At 38.0% G+C, this 17,923-nt stretch overlaps 1 protein-coding gene across 1 annotated transcript in view; it reads left to right on the plus strand.

The window, feature by feature from the left end:
• Window positions 1–17,923, plus strand: part of LOC127412196 (calpain-1 catalytic subunit-like) — a 30,610-nt gene that overhangs the window by 8,590 nt on the left and 4,097 nt on the right. The window contains exons 4-20 of the mRNA XM_051648377.1: window positions 1,084–1,202; window positions 1,956–2,089; window positions 3,129–3,297; window positions 4,044–4,127; window positions 4,214–4,299; window positions 4,379–4,453; window positions 4,556–4,716; window positions 5,546–5,715; window positions 6,828–6,839; window positions 7,777–7,988; window positions 9,614–9,653; window positions 9,761–9,826; window positions 10,080–10,137; window positions 10,693–10,757; window positions 10,924–10,992; window positions 11,180–11,258; window positions 15,586–15,699. Coding sequence (XP_051504337.1) covers window positions 1,084–1,202; window positions 1,956–2,089; window positions 3,129–3,297; window positions 4,044–4,127; window positions 4,214–4,299; window positions 4,379–4,453; window positions 4,556–4,716; window positions 5,546–5,715; window positions 6,828–6,839; window positions 7,777–7,988; window positions 9,614–9,653; window positions 9,761–9,826; window positions 10,080–10,137; window positions 10,693–10,757; window positions 10,924–10,992; window positions 11,180–11,258; window positions 15,586–15,699 — 1,713 coding nt within the window. The remainder of the gene's footprint in view (window positions 1–1,083; window positions 1,203–1,955; window positions 2,090–3,128; window positions 3,298–4,043; window positions 4,128–4,213; window positions 4,300–4,378; window positions 4,454–4,555; window positions 4,717–5,545; window positions 5,716–6,827; window positions 6,840–7,776; window positions 7,989–9,613; window positions 9,654–9,760; window positions 9,827–10,079; window positions 10,138–10,692; window positions 10,758–10,923; window positions 10,993–11,179; window positions 11,259–15,585; window positions 15,700–17,923) is intronic.

Genomic DNA, 17,923 nt, shown 5'->3' on the forward strand with positions numbered 1-17,923 from the left:
ATAATAAAGTCTTACAAATTCATGAGAAGGTCTTGGTTTGAATCCAGGGCATGCTGAGTGACTCCAGTCAGGCTTCCTAAGCAACCAGTTGGCCCAGTTGCTAGGGTGAGTAGAGTCACGTTGGGTTAACCTCCTCGTGGTTGCTATAATGTGGTTCTCGCTCTCGGTGGGGCACGTGGTGAATTGTGCGTGGATGCTGCGGAGAATAGTGTGAAGCCTCTACACGCGCTAGGTCTCCGCGGTACAACAAACCACGTGATAAGATGTGCGGATTGACGGTCTCAGACGTGGAGTCAACTGAGATTTGTCCTCCGCCATCCGGATTGAGGCGAGTCACTACGCCACCACGAGGACCTGGTGCGCATTGGGAATTGGGCATGCCAAATTGGGGAGAAAAGGTGAGAAAAAAAATAGATCAGAAATTGTTCTTTGTGTGCAGTCGTTATTATCTGATTTTTAAACATTTTTATCCAGTAATCACAAACGACTGGAGAAATCATGGAAATTCATTGTTAAAAAGGTGTGGAAACCCCAAATTCATCACAATAACTGTGGACATGTTCCAAAATGTTTGACAAAAGTTTTTTAACACTGTTTTATCATTTAAAACCTAACAAACTTCTTTTTTTTTTTTTTTTTTTTTTTTTTGGTGAAATGTATTCTTTGAAAACTGTATCTAATGCAATGACATTCCAACATTTTTAAGTGTGCTTAAGTATCCAAATAACTTTAGGGGCCAATCTAAATTGCTTCTTTGCAGTCAGCTGGTATAAAAGTATCAAATACATTCAGTCTGCTATTGGCCCTCACACAGTTTTGAGGCTCTGGAAAATTCCACTGCTCTGAGGAGGAGATGTAAACAGGAATGAGTTTGCACAGGCCTCAGGGAAAATAAACGCCACATCCTTCCTTCTGTCCCCCTGCTGGTTGTAGAAGGCAGTTAAACTGCTGTGCTGTGATCAGAAGGCAAAATATCCATGTTGGCATTTTATTCAGGGTTTCTAATGACACAGTTCTAATTGCTTTTTTTCCTCTTTGACTCATCTGTTTTTTTTTTGTTTTTTTATACTCTTCTCTGGTCAGGTGACTGCTGGCTCCTCGCTGCTATAGGATCGCTGACTCTAAATGAAAAACTTCTCCACAGGGTCGTGCCTCATGGACAGAGCTTTCAGGATGGCTATGCAGGAATTTTCCACTTTCAGGTTCTGAAACACACTATGCATATTCTAGAGCTAATGGAAATTATTAGATGGCTCTCTGGAATACTTTATTCTGATCATTTGGGGGCAAATCGGTTTTTTTTGTTTATGGACCGCTGAACTTTGCAATTGACCATTGTCCCCAGCACCCATTTCCTTCATAGTTGTGCTAGTTAATGTCTCTTGTATCACTCTGCAGGCTCTTTTATCACACATAATAAAATAGTATAAAGTTAAATCAATATTTCGTCCATTTATAAATTTATTTGGCAAGTAGCCATATTACAAGTGCTATTTCATTTTAGTATATTCTATACAAGTTTGTGAGCATTTTAAGGGATAGTTCACCCAAAAATGAAACTTCTGTCATCATTTACTCACCCTCATGTTCCAAACTTATGTGACTCTCTTTCTTACATAGAACACAAAAGGGGATTTTTAGCAGGATGTTGATTTTTTTTGCCATACAATGAAAGTGAAAGGTGACTGAGGCTAACATACTGCCTAACATCATCTTTTGTGTTCCATATGGAAGAAAGAAAGTCATACAGGTTTGGAACAACATATGGGTGAGAAAATAATGACAGAACATACATTTTTGGGTATACCCAACGATCCCTTTAAGATGACAGTTTTGAAGACTGTATCTACTGTAGCTTTATAGTTCTTTGTTTTTGCAGTACCTCGCAGCATTTTCTTCAAGTTGTCTATCCACAATGCTCAGCTCATTATGGTTGTGCTTCTTCTGTTGTGCAGTTCTGGCAGTTTGGTGAGTGGGTGGATGTTGTGATTGATGATCGGCTCCCGGTCAAAGGTGGAGAGCTCATGTTTGTCCACTCAGCAGAGGGGAATGAGTTCTGGAGCGCCTTGGTTGAAAAAGCCTATGCTAAGTATGTCCGAATTTACATATTTAGCATACATACTTAATCCTTATGAAAAGTATTAAAGGGATAGATCACCCAAAAATCTCATCATTTACTCACCTTCATGCCAATCCAGATGTGTATGACTTTCTTTCTTCTGCTGAACACAAACAAAGATTTTAAGAAGAATATCTCAGCTCTATAGGTCCATTCAATCCAAGTGAATGGTGACCAGAACTTTGAAGCTCCAAAAAGCATATAAATGTGGCATAAAAGTGACCCATATGACGCCAGTGGTTAAATCCATAGCTTCAGAAGTGATATGATAGTTGTTGGTGAGAAACAGATTAATATTTAAGTTCTTTATTACCATAAATCTCCACTTTCACTTTTATTTCCACATTCTTCTTCTTTTGTTTTTGTCAATTTCCATTCTTCGAGCATATCGCCACCTGCTGTGTAGGGAGGAGAATTTATAGTAAAAGAGAATTAAAATATTGATCTGTTTCTCACTCACACCTATCATATCACTTCAGAAGATATGGATTAAATCACAGGAATAGATGGACTACTTTTATACTGCCTTTATATGCTTTTTGGAGCTTCAAAATTCTGGCCACCATTCACTTGCATTTTATGGACCTTCAGAGCTGAGATATTCTTCGGAAAATCTTTGTGTTCAGAAGAAGAAAGACAGTTATACACAGCTGGGATAGCATGAGGGTGATTTTTTGATGAGAGATGAGATGAATGAGATAAATGATGAGAGAATTTTCATTTTTTGGGTGAACTGTCTCTTTAATATTCTGAATATTTTGCAGTGAAACAATTATGTAGTGAAACAATTGTTGAAAAATTGTTGATAATTTTCTTTGAAAGGTAGTTTTCTCTTTGCCAGTGTTGCCTCGAGAAATAAGTTTTAATTTACAATAACATTTAAATGTATTAAGAACTCAATTGTTATCCCTCATGGTCTAAGGACACAATTTCCCCCACTTACACTTATTGCTAAATGTATAGCATGAATCACAGTGATAAAGATGTGTTTGTTAATGTTTTGTGCCAGGCTAAATGGCTCCTATGAAGCTCTGTCTGGAGGTTCCACCACTGAGGGTTTTGAGGATTTCACTGGTGGGGTCTCAGAGATGTATGAGCTCCAGAAGCCTCCCAGAGACCTGTACCGAATCATTAGCAAAGCCTTGGAGAGAGGCTCCCTGCTGGGCTGCTCAATTGATGTGAGAAAATCATTGATAGTCATACTTAAGCCAATAATGAAAATTGTCACTAAAATTTAACAGAATGTCCAAGGTTTTCTTTTCCATACAATGAAAGTGGAAAGGGACTGGGGCCATCAAGCTCCAAAAAGGACAACAAGCACCACAAATGTAGTCCATATGACTTTGCACTATATTGCACTGTATTGTCTAAAGTCATCTGATAGCTTTGTGTGATCAACAGACAGATTTTTCCAAGCAACATGAGTGTAAAAAAAATTCATTTTTGGGTAAAGTATAAGTTTAAAGTGATAGTTCACCCAAAAATGATAGTTCTGTCAACATTTACTCAGCCTCTAATGTTGTTCCAAACCTATATGATTTGTTTTTTTCTTCCGAGGAACACAGAAGGAGATGTTAGGCAGAATAATAGCCTCAGTTACCATTCACTTTCAGTGCATCTTTTTTTAAATACAATGAAAGTGAATGGTGACTGAGGCTGACATTAAGCCTAACATCTCCTTTGTGTTCCACAGAAGAAAGTAAGTCATTAGTGTTTGGCACAACATGAGGGTGAGTAAATATTGACAGAATAATCATTATTTGGTGAAATATTCCTTTAAGTACTTGTGCATGTACATTTCAATTGCACACGTGGATGTATTACTGTAATAGCAGTAATACAGATAATACTATAGTTTGCTCTAGACATTTATTTGCCTCATTCTAGATTTAGATTAACTCCATTATTTATGATTTTGTACCAGATCACCAGTGCATTTGACATGGAAGCTGTGACGTTTAAAAAGCTGGTTAAGGGTCATGCTTATTCAGTGACTGGTCTCAAACAGGTAATGCCCTCAGTGTATGTTGATTATAGATGCCTTGGTTTGATTCTGTATTCCTTCTTGTGCAAGATCTCTCTTCTCTTTAACAGTTGGAATTTAGGGGTCATTTGGAGAGGCTTATCCGTATCCGTAACCCTTGGGGTCAGGTAGAATGGACAGGGGCATGGAGCGATAAGTGAGTAAGAGCTCACACAGGCTTTCTCATTTCAGTCCAAATCATTGAGTAAGAAGAGCACTGTATGTTCCCCCTCCAGCTCCCCTGAATGGGATGAGATAGATCCATCTGAGAAAGACGACTTTCACTTACAAATGGAGGATGGAGAGTTCTGGTGAGATTTATCAGTGACTGAAATAAAATGAAATGCATTTATAGACCAACAAAGCATTCTGTACTCTCGCAGCATCAAGAAACGGCTTTCTTTCTCCACCAGGATGTCTTTTAGTGAGTTTTTAAAGCAGTTCTCCAGGCTGGAGATCTGTAATCTGACACCTGATGCTCTGAGTGATGATGACTTGAGTCACTGGAACACCACCAAATTTCACGGTGCCTGGAGAAGAGGCAGCACCGCCGGAGGCTGCCGGAACCATCCCAGTGAGGAAAAGAGGAACACTAACATTTTATTTATGTTTAAGCTTAATTGGTGGTATATTTTTATAATTTTATCCCATAAAAAAAATACATGGAAGAGTAATATATTCAAAGCTATAGCTTAGTATATAAAGTATGCAGATGTTTTAGTGCCACTTTAAAATAAATAAAAAAAATCTAAGATTTCGAGAACAAAATCATAACATTACGGGAATAAAGTCAAAATGTTATGAGAATAATCTCATAATAGTCCTTTTACGAGAATAATTATATTCACACAATATTGCACTGTTAATCTCTTAATCTGTAATATTACGACAAAACATTATGACTTTATTCTTGTTATGTTAAGACTTTACTCTTGGAATCAAAATATTCTTTTAATTGTAACTTGGCACTGAAACACCATCGTAACAAAGAAACTAAAGAGACATTTGCAGTTATGCTTTTCCATTTATGCCATTATTACATTTACACTCAAAATAAATATAACACAATCAGGGTTGTCCCAAGCAAAGTTGGGGCCCATGACGAGATCGAATACAGGGCCCTCGCAACACAATTGATAATCTTGAGCTACGTTTTGCACTATACTTTATAATATTACACCATAAAGACTACATGGAAGAATATTATATTATAAGTTTTGTCTAGCTTGTTATATAGAGAACCATTGTGTACCACTGAGAGTACACAAGCATATATGGCCTCAAAGCTCAATTTAGCAGAGTTGGCATCACACAAGCAAACAAATCTCACTGCCATTGATATCATTTGATGGTATTTGAACCTCAGCATAGTTGAGCATGTGTGTTGCTGTCCTGTTTGGTAGACACATTCTGGATCAATCCGCAGTATAAGATCACTCTGCTGGAGGAAGATGATGACCCGGAGGATGAAGAGGTGGCCTGCAGCTTCCTGGTGGCTTTAATGCAGAAAGACCGTAGACAGTACCGGCGCCATGGACAGGACATGCACACCATTGGCTTTGCAGTCTACGAGGTGAACAGCAAACAGGCTAAAATTGTGTTTTGTTGATGTTGAAGTAGTTCTGGCTTTTTTCAGTGTGTTCAGGATGTTTGTTATGCTTAACATGTTGACTTAATAATAAGTTTGACAAAAGTACACTGTGAACACTGCGTTTTAACAAAGGAATGTTATTTTTACAATGTAGACTGGCCAGTTTTTTGTAGGTTTTTTTAATTTTTTTATCCCCTTTTCTCCCAAATTGGCATGCCCAATTCCCACTACTTAGTTGGTCCTCGTGGTGGCGCAGTTACTCACCTCAATCCGGGTGGCGGAGGACAAGTCCCAGTTGCCTCCGCTTCTGAGACCGTCAATCCGCACATCTTATCACGTGGCTCGTTGTGCATGACACCGCAGAGACTCACAGCATGTGGAGGCTCATGCTACTCTCCGTGATCCACGCACAACTTACCACCCGCCCCATTGAGAGCGAGAACCACTAATCGCAACCACGAGGAGGTTACCCCATGTGACTCTACCCTTCCTAGCAACCGGGCCAATTTGGTTGCTTAGGAGACCTGGCTGGAGTCACTCAGCACACCCTGGATTCAAACTTGTGACTCCAGGGGTGGTAGTCAGCGTTAATATTCACTGAGCTACCCAGGCCCCCAGTTTTTTGTTTTTTGTTAGGATTCTTTGACATGTTTGGGGACCAGAAATGTTTAAATGTTGTTTGTTAGATTTTTGCCAAAAAGTTTGAAAGCCAATGATGATTCTGATTCAGATTTTTTGCTTATTTTATAAACTGTTGACCATACATTTTTACTGTCACTTACTTGGATATACAGTGTCATGAAGGGTCTGATGTAGAAAACTGGTGCGATGTTCTCCTCAGTTATTATTATTTATTTATTTTGATAATTATGAATAATTATTATTAATAATTCTACCCAATTAAAAAGATAGTTAAGATAAAACATTTGCCTTCGATTCAGAAGAGCATTGATGGATATTGGTGGAATGCAGCATTAGAGTTACATAACATTTATTGAACTGATCAAATTGTGATGATTTTAGATCAAACTGTATCTACATTATGTTCTACCTCAACATTGATTGTTTTGTTTTTCTTTCTTACACCTTTGCAGATTCCTGAAGAGGTATGGACTGATATCAAATACTGTCACAAATAGGTTTGCCTGCAACATTATATACTTCCATTTATAGGTGATTTTTTGGTTTTCACAGTGACAGTTAATGGCCATTCACACCGGAGGCGTTATTGCATTCCATCTGCGCTGTTTTTAATTGTTGGTTTTAAGACAGTGTCAACTTTGATACATACAGTACTGTGCAAAAGTTACATAGGATGTTTCACAAAAACATTTGTCTTAAGATGGTTATTTATATCTGCTACTTTAGTGTGTCAATAGGAAATATACATTTTACACTCCCAAACATTCCATTTGCAAATAGAATAGAATAGAATAGAATAGAAGAACAGGGAGCCCTGCAACAGATGGCATGGCCCCCACAGAGCCCCCCCACTGAACATCGGGTCAATCTGGGATTACACGAAGAGACAGAAGTAAATAAGACAGAAGAAGAAAATAGAAAATAGTAAATAGATAGAAGAACTGTGGCGAATTCTCCAAAAAGCATGGAACATCCTATCTGCCAACAACCAAGAAAAACTGTATCCAGGTTTAAGTAGGAGAATTGGTGCTGTTTTGAAGGCAAAAGTGTTCACACCAAATGTTGATTTAGCTCTTTTTCTGTTTACTAGACTTTGTATGACTTTAATTGATTTATGAAAACACTGAAAGTTTTTCACAAGTGCCTAAAACTTTTGCACAGTACTGTATGTCTCAAGACACCTGTTCCATTCCATTACTTTCCATCGAACTATTTTGAACACAAGAACGTGTTCTGTGTGAACGGCCTCTTAGTTATCATGTTGTCTGCATTTGTAATTTATTTTAAGCTGTACTTAAGGTACTAAAGGTAATGCGTTTCATCCTATAGAATATTCAAAGAGGAATAACAGAAACAAAATGTTGCATACCACACAGATTTGACATTTCCACCTGTGTGCAGTACGCAGGCTGTCAGAATGTGCACCTTAAAAAGAACTTCTTCCTGAAACATTCATCATGTGCTCGCTCTGAGACCTTCATCAACCTGCGGGAGGTTAGCAACCGTCTCCGCCTACCACCCGGGGAATACATTATCGTCCCATCCACATATGAACCCAGCAAGGAGGCTGATTTTGTCCTACGGGTCTTCACTGAGAAGCAGTCACAGACAGAGTGAGTTTGTGTTTGCATGTGAACAATGTAGTCATGTTATTGTAGTTGTGGTAGAGTTAGATCTGGGGCTGTATGTGTAAAGCTTCTCAGAAATGCTCTTAAGAATAGTCTTTAGCTTTGTTAAAGAACAACTTAAGTGCTGACCGAGGTGACACTTAAGAGTTGTGAAATAAGGACTACAATGATGTTGACCCAAAATGGCCACCCTCAAACAATGAATAAGCCAATAGTGAGCCTGCAAGGATAATATGTCCCAGCTGGTATGACACCATTCATTCATTCATGATTCAAATCAACACATTATAAAACAATGTTTTGATAAAAGGTTATTTTCTGTTGATTAATTATTTGATAAATCAAATGAGAAAGCCACATTTAATTTCCTGTATTTTAAACATTATTCCACATATTGACGAATTTTGTCCTCAAGCAATGTATAAATTGATGGCAACAAAAAATCAAAATGCAAAATCTTGCAATATAATCACATATGCTTCTCGTGTTATCGAAACAAAATTTCTCCACAGTTTTAATGTAGATGGACGATTTTAATCACACAATGAAATGAGAATAAAACAAACTATTGTAATCCCATTACAGCTACATGTAAGATTTCTGTTAAACACGGTTCCATTTTGGGGGAAATTTGATTTTATCATAGCACACCATTTGGTTGAGCGGCACTGGCACACACTCCATGAAGTAAGCCTATTTTTTTTTTTTTTTTTTTAAGTAATAATGACTCGCTTACTGTTTTGGACCAGTTGTTTTACAAAATGGGAATGGAAACTTGCATGACTTTAAGTTCATAATATTTACAAATAAGAATAAATCAGTAAAATGTAAGTTATGAGTTGGAGTTAAACATCTCTCAAGCACATTAAACTGCAGAAGGAATCTGCACCTGAAACCCCAACAAAACTATGAGCTTATTAATTGTTTTATATAGTGTTTGTGTTTGGGCTCTTTTTAGATGCAGTTCTGTACCATTTTTAAATGTCTTTTTTCCCATAGAAACACAATTTCACTACTGTGAAAGTGGTGTCACTGACGGAGGTTGCAGTGCTAGTGCAAAGATATTCAAAGAATTCTTTGTTGATTATTTTTTCATCATGAATTTTTATAATTTAAGTGATATTTAGATTTTATTAATTAGTTGTTGCAGCCCTCTGAAAGTTTAGGTATGTAGCCCACCACATTTTTCAAATGCTTAATTCAAAACAATGAGTTTCAATGTATTCATTAAATGAAAAAATGTGCTGCAATTAAAAAATTATATTGATGGATTTCATTTCGCTCAACTACAAAACACATCTGCCCAAATTCCACTTTCATAAGTCCAACACATTGTTCCTTTGTTGTAGAGTGTGTTATCTCCGTGGAACACCTCTCCAGCACTCTTAAACAATTTAGGTGCTGAGACCTAAGTCTTAACACTTATGAACCTTAATGAATCGCACTTATTAAGTCTAGGAATAATAGTAAAATGACGTAATTCTTTGGATTTTGACACACTTAAGACTAAAATTTTACCCTTAAGCGGCTTTATACATATGGCCAGAATTGATGACAGAATTTTCATCTTGAATTATCTTTATGTGTTATCTGTTTTTTTCTCTTGCAAGGGAGTTGGATGATGAGATTTTGGCAGACTTGGAGGATGAGGTGGGTTTTTGCATCTACATTGTGTCAAAGTATAAACCTCAGACAAAATTCAGAAGCCATGTGCATGAAACTGTTGAACAAAGTGAACCCCTTTGGTTTCCCTTTAGGATGAAATCACAGAGGATGACATAGATGACTCTTTTAAGTCCATGTTTGCACAGCTGGCTGGAGAGGTGAGGGATTATTTTGCTTTTGTTCAAAAACCACTCAACTCTTAGAGCTTTTAAGCTACATCCACCAAACCTCACATAGCCGAGTATAACCTTCAAACTTCAAGGCTCTTAAACTTTTTTAACATTTAGACAAAGCTTTGTCAAGCCAACATTTAGTTTGTCTTGACGAAGTGTCCTTTTCTACTTTAAAATTTTAGGGCTGCATAAAATTGTCCTCTAGTATTAGAGGATTGTATCAAAACTTTTGTTTTAGGATATGGAGATATCTGTCCGGGAACTCAGGACCATTCTCAATCGAGTAGTGTCCAAACGTAAGTAACACACTTCTCCACTCATACCTCTCAAAGTAACTCTGTATGGTTAACTTAATTCAATCAAAATAAACCCATTTATCAAAACATCTTTATCAGATTTGAATTAAAGGGATAGTTCACCCAAATATGAAAGTTCTCTCATCGTTTACTCACCCTCATGCCACCCCAAATGTGCATGACTTTCTTTCTTCTGCTGAACACAAATCAAGATTTTTAGAAGAATATTTCTGCTCTGTAGGTCCATAAAATGCAAGTGAATGGTGACCAGAACTTTGAAGGTCCAAAAAGCATATAAAGGCAGCATAAAAGTTATCTATACGACGCCAGTGGTTAAATCCATATCTTCAGAAGCGATATGATAGGTGTGGATGAGAAACAGATAAATATTTAAGTGCTTTTTAACTATAAATCTACACTTTCACCAGCCATTCCTAAAAATCTTTGTTTGTGTTCTGCAGAAGAAAGTAATAAACATCTGGGATGGCATGAGGGTGAGTAAATTATGAGAGAATTTTTTTTGGGTAAACAATCTCTTTAACTGTGTTCTTTCAGACAAGGACATCAAGACAGATGGCTTCTGCATGGAGTCCTGTAGGACTATGGTCAACCTCTTGGATGTATCCATCACTATTTCAAAAATTCCACAGAAATTTACCATAGAAAATAATGTATTTATTTAGTATGTTAAAAACAAGAAATAGAATCATGTTTACAGTCTATCGGCAGCATGTTGTGATCAGTTGAACTGTGTCTGTTTTTACTCTTGACTTGGCTGTTATTCAGAAAGATGGTAGTGCACGTTTGGGCTTAGTTGAGTTTCAGATGCTGTGGAACAAAATCAGAAAGTTGCTGGTGAGTGGAGATTTAGCTTCTTCTTTTTTTTTGCATCGAATCAAAATCATATAAAAAATGGCATTTCGTTTTGCTTAATAATCTTAATGCGCCTGTAAGTTGTTGTGTTTTTGGAAGTTTCACACTTAACATTTTATAGATGTTTCTGTGAAGTGTTCAATAATAATTTATGCACTTTTCCACTCAGGGGATCTTCAGAGAATTTGATATTGATATGTCAGGCACTATGAATTCTTATGAGATGCGTCTTGCAGTTGAATCAGCAGGTAATGCAAGCATTCATTTCAGTAATTGGCACACACTCACAAACAGGGTCCAACAACTTGACAATGGCAGGTGAATTGAGAACATTTCCTGGCAATATTTTTTTTATCTGACATGAAACTATTATTTCCTTAAATATATATATATATATATATATATATATATATATATATATATATATATAAAACTCAGCAAAAAAAGAAACGTCCCTTTTTCAGGACACTGTATTTTAAAGATAATTTTGTACAAATACAAATAACTTTACAGATCTTTATTGTAAAGGGTTTAAACAATGTTTTCCATGCTTCTTCAATGAACCATAAACAATTAATGAACATGCACCTGTGGAATGGTCGTTAAGACACTAACAGCTTACAGACGTTAGGCAATTAAGGTCACAGGTTTCACACTAAAGAGACCTTTCTACTGACTGTGAAAAACACCAAAAGACAGATGCCCAGAGTCCCTGCTCATCTGCGTGAACATGCCTTTAGTATGCTGCATGGAAGCATGAGGACTGCAGATGTGGCCAGGGCAATAAATTGCAATGTCCTTACTGTGAGACGCCTAAGACAGCGCTACAGGGAGACAGGAAGGACAGCTGATTGTCCTCGCAGTGGCAGACCACATGTAACAACACCAGCACAGGATCAGTACATCCGAATATCACACCTGTGGGACAGGAACAGGATGGCAATAACAACTGCCCGAGTTACACCAGGAATGCACAATCCCTCCATCAGTGCTCAGACTGTCCACAATAGGCTGAGAGAGGCTGGACTGAGGGCTTGTAGGCCTGTTGTAAGGCAGGTCCTTACCAGACATCACCGGCAACAAAATCACCTATGGGTACAAACCCACCTTCGCTGGACCAGACAGGATTGGCAAAAAGTGCTCTTCACTGACGAGTCGTGGTTTTGTCTCACCAGGGGTGATGGTCGGACTTGCATTTATCTTCGAAGGAATGAGCGTTACACCGAGGCCTGTACTCTGGAGCGGGATCGATTTGGAGGTGGAGGGTCCGTCATGGTCTGGGGCGGTGTGTCACAGCATCATCGGACTGAGCTTGTTGTCATTGCAGGCAATCTCATTGCTGTGCATTACAGGGAAGTTATCCTGCTCCCTCATGTGGTAACCTTCCTGCAGGCTCATCGTGACATGACCCTCCAGCATGACAATGCCACCAGCCATACTGCTCGTTCTGTGCATGATTTCCTGCAAGACAGGAATGTCAGTGTTCTGCCATGGCCAGCGAAGAGCCCGGACCTCAATCCCATTGAGCACGTCTGGGACCTGTTGGATCAGAGGGTGAGGGCTAGGGCCATTCCCCCCAGAAATGTCTGGGAACTTGCAATTGCCTTGGTGGAAGAGTGGGGTAACATCTCACAGCAAGAACTGGCAAATCTGGTGCAGTCCATGAGGAGGAGATGAACTGCAGTACTTAATGCAGCTGGTGGCCACACCAGATACTGACTGTTACTTTTGATTTTGACCCCCCCTTTGTTCAGGGACACATTATTCCATTTCTGTTAGTCACATGTCTGTGAAACTTGTTCAGTTTATGTCTTAATTGTTGAATCTTTTTATGTTCATACAAATATTTACACATGTTAAATTTGCTGAAAATAAAAGCAGTTGAAAGTGAGAGGATGTTTCTATTTTTGCTGAGTTATATATATATATATATATATATATATATATATATATATATATATATATATATATATATATATGCTGGTGGCCAAAAGTTTGGAATAATGTACAGATTTTGCTGTTTTGGAAGGAAATTGGTATTTCAGTTCACCAAAGTGGCATTCAACTGATCACAAAGTATAGTCAGGACATTACTGATGTAAAAAACAGCACCATCATTTGTAAAAAAGTCATTTTTTGGGGGAGGGTTTTCTCCCAGTCCTCGCTTAAGTCCTCGTGGTGCCGTAGTGACTCACCTCAATCTGGGTGGCGGAAGACAAATCTCAGTTGCTTCCGCTTCTGAGACCGTCAATCTGCATCTTATCACGTGGCTTGTTGTGCGCGTTAACATGGAGACATAACGCGTGTGGAGGCTTCACGCTATTCTCCACAACATCCACGCACAACTCACCACGCACCCCACCAAGAGCGAACCACATTATTGTGACCACGAGGAGGTTACCCCATGTGACTCTACCCTCCCCAGCAACCGGGCCAATTGGTTGCTTAGGAGACCTGGCTGGAGTCACTCAGCATACCCTGGATTCGAACTCGCAACTCCAGGTGTGGTAGTCAGCGTCTTTACTTGCTGAGCTACCCAGGCACCCGAAAAAAGTCATTTTTGATCAAATCTAGACAGGCCCCATTTCCAGCAGCCATCACTCCAACACCTTGTCCTTGAGTAATCATGCTAAATTGCAAATATGGTACTAGAAAATCACTTGCCATTATATCAAACACAGTTGAAAGCTATTTGGTTCATTAAATGAAGCTTAACATTGTCTTTGGGTTTGTTTTTGAGTTGCCACAGTATGCAATAGACTGGCATGTCTTAAGGTCAATATTAGGACAAAAATGGCAAAAAAGAAACAGCTTTCTCTAGAAACTTGTCAGTCAATCATTGTTTTGAGGAATGAAGGCTATACAATGCTTGAAATTGCTAAAAAACTGAAGATTTCATACAAAGGTGTACACAAGAATCTTCAAAGATAAAGGTCAATGGGCTCTGAAGGACAGAAAGAGATGTGGAAGGCCAGATGTACAACTAAACAAGAGGATAAGTACATCAGAGTCTCTAGTTTGAGAAATAGATGCCTCGCATATCCTCAGCTGACAGCTTCATTGAATTCTACCCGCTCAACACCAGTTTCATGTACAATAGTAAAGAGAAGACTCAGGGGTGCAGGCCTTATGGGAAGAACTGCAAAGAAACAGCCACTTTTGAAACAGAAAAACAAAAAGAAAAGGTTAGAGTGGGCAAAGAACAGACATTAGACAACAGATAATTGGAAAAGAGTGTTATGGATCTTAACCTCATTGACCTTTTGTGGGATCAGCTAGACTGTAAGATGTGTGAGAAGTCAGCCACATCTATGGCAAGTGCTACAGGAAGCGTGGGGTGAAATGTCACCTGAGTATCTGGACAAACTGACAGCTAGAATACCAAGGATCTGCAAATCTGTCATTGATGCACATGAAGGATTTTTTTTGATGAGAACTCTTTGAAGTAGTTTAAGAAGTTCTGAAAAAAAAATCAAATTGTAATAGTAATTTTTCATTTTATTAATGTCCTGACTATACATTGTGATCAGTTGAATGCCACCTTGGTGAATAAAAGTACCAATTTCTTTCCATAAGAGCAAAATCTGTACATTATTCCAAGCTTTTGGCCGCCAGTGTGTGTATGTGTATATATATATATATATATATATATATATATATATATATATATATATATATATATATTTGTTCCTATGACAAAATAATTCTTTGGCTGTTTTCCTGTATATTTGAACAAGTCTTAGTGTCACTCACTGTATCTCTCTGTCAAATGCTACCTCTCAATCTCAAAAACACTGAGATTGTGATTTTGTTCCTCATATTGTTGTTGTGGTGCCTTAATGCCAGGAATGTTCGTAAAGTTCTGGAGTTATGACAGTAAAAGAAAATATGTGTTTGGCTTCATATATAAGCATATGATGATGAATGAATAAGATTGATGTAAATAAGTTTGATTTATAAAGGTTTTAATCTCTGTGATTTGATTCTTATATTGTCCTTTTCCATAATTTGCCATTTCAACCATGCATTATTTTACAATTCCTAGAAAAGTTACAGGCTAACTGAAGTAAAAGCCCATTTTTACTAGTATGTGGCACTTGACGAGTGTTCATTTTGGACCCTTCTCCGAAACAAACTATTTTGCGAATAAAGTGAAATCCTGTATCCATATCAGTGTCAGAAATGTCAGAAACGTTTTTCAAAATGGGGCAAAACTGCCCCGTGGATTTAATTTTCAAGGGCATTTGTTTTTTACATTTATGTGGGACTTTTCTAAAAAAAATAAATTGTCAAACTGAATAATTAGAATTAAGAATATATTACCGCCTACCCATAAAATTAACTCAACATCAAATCATATTTTATGTGTTAATGTGTATAACTAGGCTTAGATGGAATATTAAGAACTATATAATGTTGTAAATAAAAAAAACAGAAAATTTAATTACAAGGCATTTATTGCCCCCACATTTTAATTTTCAAGGGCATTTTTTTCACTTTTGGTGGTATTTTTGCCACAAGCCCCTCATAATTTCTGACCCTTGTCCAAATGAATCCTGCTTGCCTTCTCTTTAGGTTTCAAGCTCAACAACAGACTGAACCAGATCCTTGTAGCCAGATATGCTGAGAACGAGGTCATCGATTTTGATAACTTCATCTGTTGCTTGATCAAATTGGAGACCATGTTCAGTAAGTGTTTCTATTTGTATTACATGGTGCAAGGTGCTGTAATTGTATGTTTTAGTTTATAAGACAATGTGTGTTTGGGTTTGCTGAAATGAGGGTGGAGTTTTGGAGAGAGAGACTCGCAGATGTTAAAAAAGCGGCTGAGATCGCTTGCATCGCCTTTAAAGGAAAAGTTCACCCACAAATTTAAATGATCTTATTATTCACTTACCCTGATGCCATACCAGATGTGTATGGCTGTCTTTCGTCAGCAGAACACAAATGAAGATTTTTTTGAAGATAGAGCTCTTTCAGGTCCTTATAATGGAAGTACACGGGTGCCAGCACTTTGATGGTCCAAAAGTCACATTTAGGCAGCATAAAAGTAATCCCCGCAACTCCAGTCGATCAATGAATGTCTTCTGAAGCGAATCGATAGGTTAATGTAAGAAACAAGTCGAAAATTAAAACATTTTGAACTTTAAATCGGTGCTTCCATCCAGGGCTCTGATGTGGTTTGAAATGGCTGAATTCTCACGTGACATTCGTTCTTCTCTTGGGCTTGTTTGAGACACCAAATGCCTCGTCTTGAAAGCTGACGAGAGTAGGCAGGTGCAGTCAGGGGAGGAATGAAAGTCAAGTCAGACAGCTCTCACTTCTCATAGTGGATCAGACACCTTCGAGATCAAAGGCAGATATCGGGATTCGCGTTCATGCTGTTGCTTCTGTTTTATTGGCGGATCGCAACTTAACAGTGCATTACCACAACTGCTGTTTTGCGCCATTTGTTGTTTAATAAAAACACGTATTTTACATATTTCAGAAATAAGATAACAATCACATATCCCATACAGAGTTCACACTGTCAGAGTGTTGGGAATATTCACATATAGGCTAATTTATACACACAAAAACATGATATTAGATATAAAAAATCATATATTTTAAAAGAGAACAAAACATCACAGTTGTTTAAGCCAATGACATTTACATTTACATTTATTCATTTGGCAGACACTTTTATCCAAAGCGACTTACAAAAGAGGAAGTTATAAACGAATCATCCTAAGGAGACAGTGGTATGAAAAGTGCCATATTATAAAGTTTCACTAGCATCAGAATAGTATTCAAAACAGATTAATGTGCAACAAAAACAAAAAATTTTTTTTTAAATGACTGGTTAAGTGCTCATGGAAAAGATGTGTTTTCAGTAATTTTTTGAAGACAGAGAGTGAGTCAGCTTCAGGGATGGAGTTGGGAAGGTCATTCCACCAATGTGGTACGATGAAGCTGAAAGTCCGGGAAAGTGTTTTGGTGCCTCGTTGTGTTGGTACAACAAGGCGACTTTCCTTAGCCGACCGCAGGCTTCTAGTGGGCGCATAGCTCTGCATAAATTATTTTAGATATGCTGGAACAGACCCAGTGACTGTTCTGTATGCCAGCATCAGAGCCTTGAATTTGATACGTGCATCAACCAGCAGCCAGTGGAGAGAGATGAGGAGTGGTGTAACATGCGCTCTCTTTGGTTCATTAAAGACCAGACATGCTGCTGCATTCTGGATCATTTGCAGGGGTCTAATTGCACATGCAGGGAGGCCTGCAATGAGAGTGTTACAGTAGTCCAGTCTAGTTATGACAAGTGACTGGACAAGCAGTTATGTGGCATGTTCAGAGAGGAAGGGTCTTCCTGATATTGTAGAGTGTAAATATACATGATCTTGAGGTCTTTGAGATGTGGTCTGTGAAATTTAGTTTGTTGTCGATGGTTACCCCTAGATTGCACCTGAGAAAACAATGTTTCCGGAGATTGATTTCAGAGGCTCGTATGTTGTATCTCGTATGTTTATTTATTTATTTTTATTTTTTCATTAGTATGAATTGTTAGAAAGGATTAATCAAGATTTACACAAACGAAAACGTTAACATAACAATGAACACATAGGCTATAACTGTGTGATAAACAGTTTAAGGTAGCTAGAAGTATTATGCTGTTAAATCTCAATATAACTTTTCTAAACTGCTTAATTGACCTAACTTCTCTTTTATCATAAATTAGAGTTGTGTAGGGTTAGGGTTGATGAATCACGATATGCTGTTATGTCACAATCGAGTTGCATTGTGGGATATGGAGCTGCCTGAAGCGTACATCAGAGTAGACTCGTTCCCTCGGTCAGAATCGACGGGTTGAGGGTCTGTCAACAGAAACTTCCCTCGCTCACTTAATTAAGTGGAAGAGACTTCCAAAATC

This window comes from Myxocyprinus asiaticus, chromosome 21 (genome assembly GCF_019703515.2).
Source record: "Myxocyprinus asiaticus isolate MX2 ecotype Aquarium Trade chromosome 21, UBuf_Myxa_2, whole genome shotgun sequence".
NCBI lineage: Eukaryota > Metazoa > Chordata > Actinopteri > Cypriniformes > Catostomidae > Myxocyprinus > Myxocyprinus asiaticus.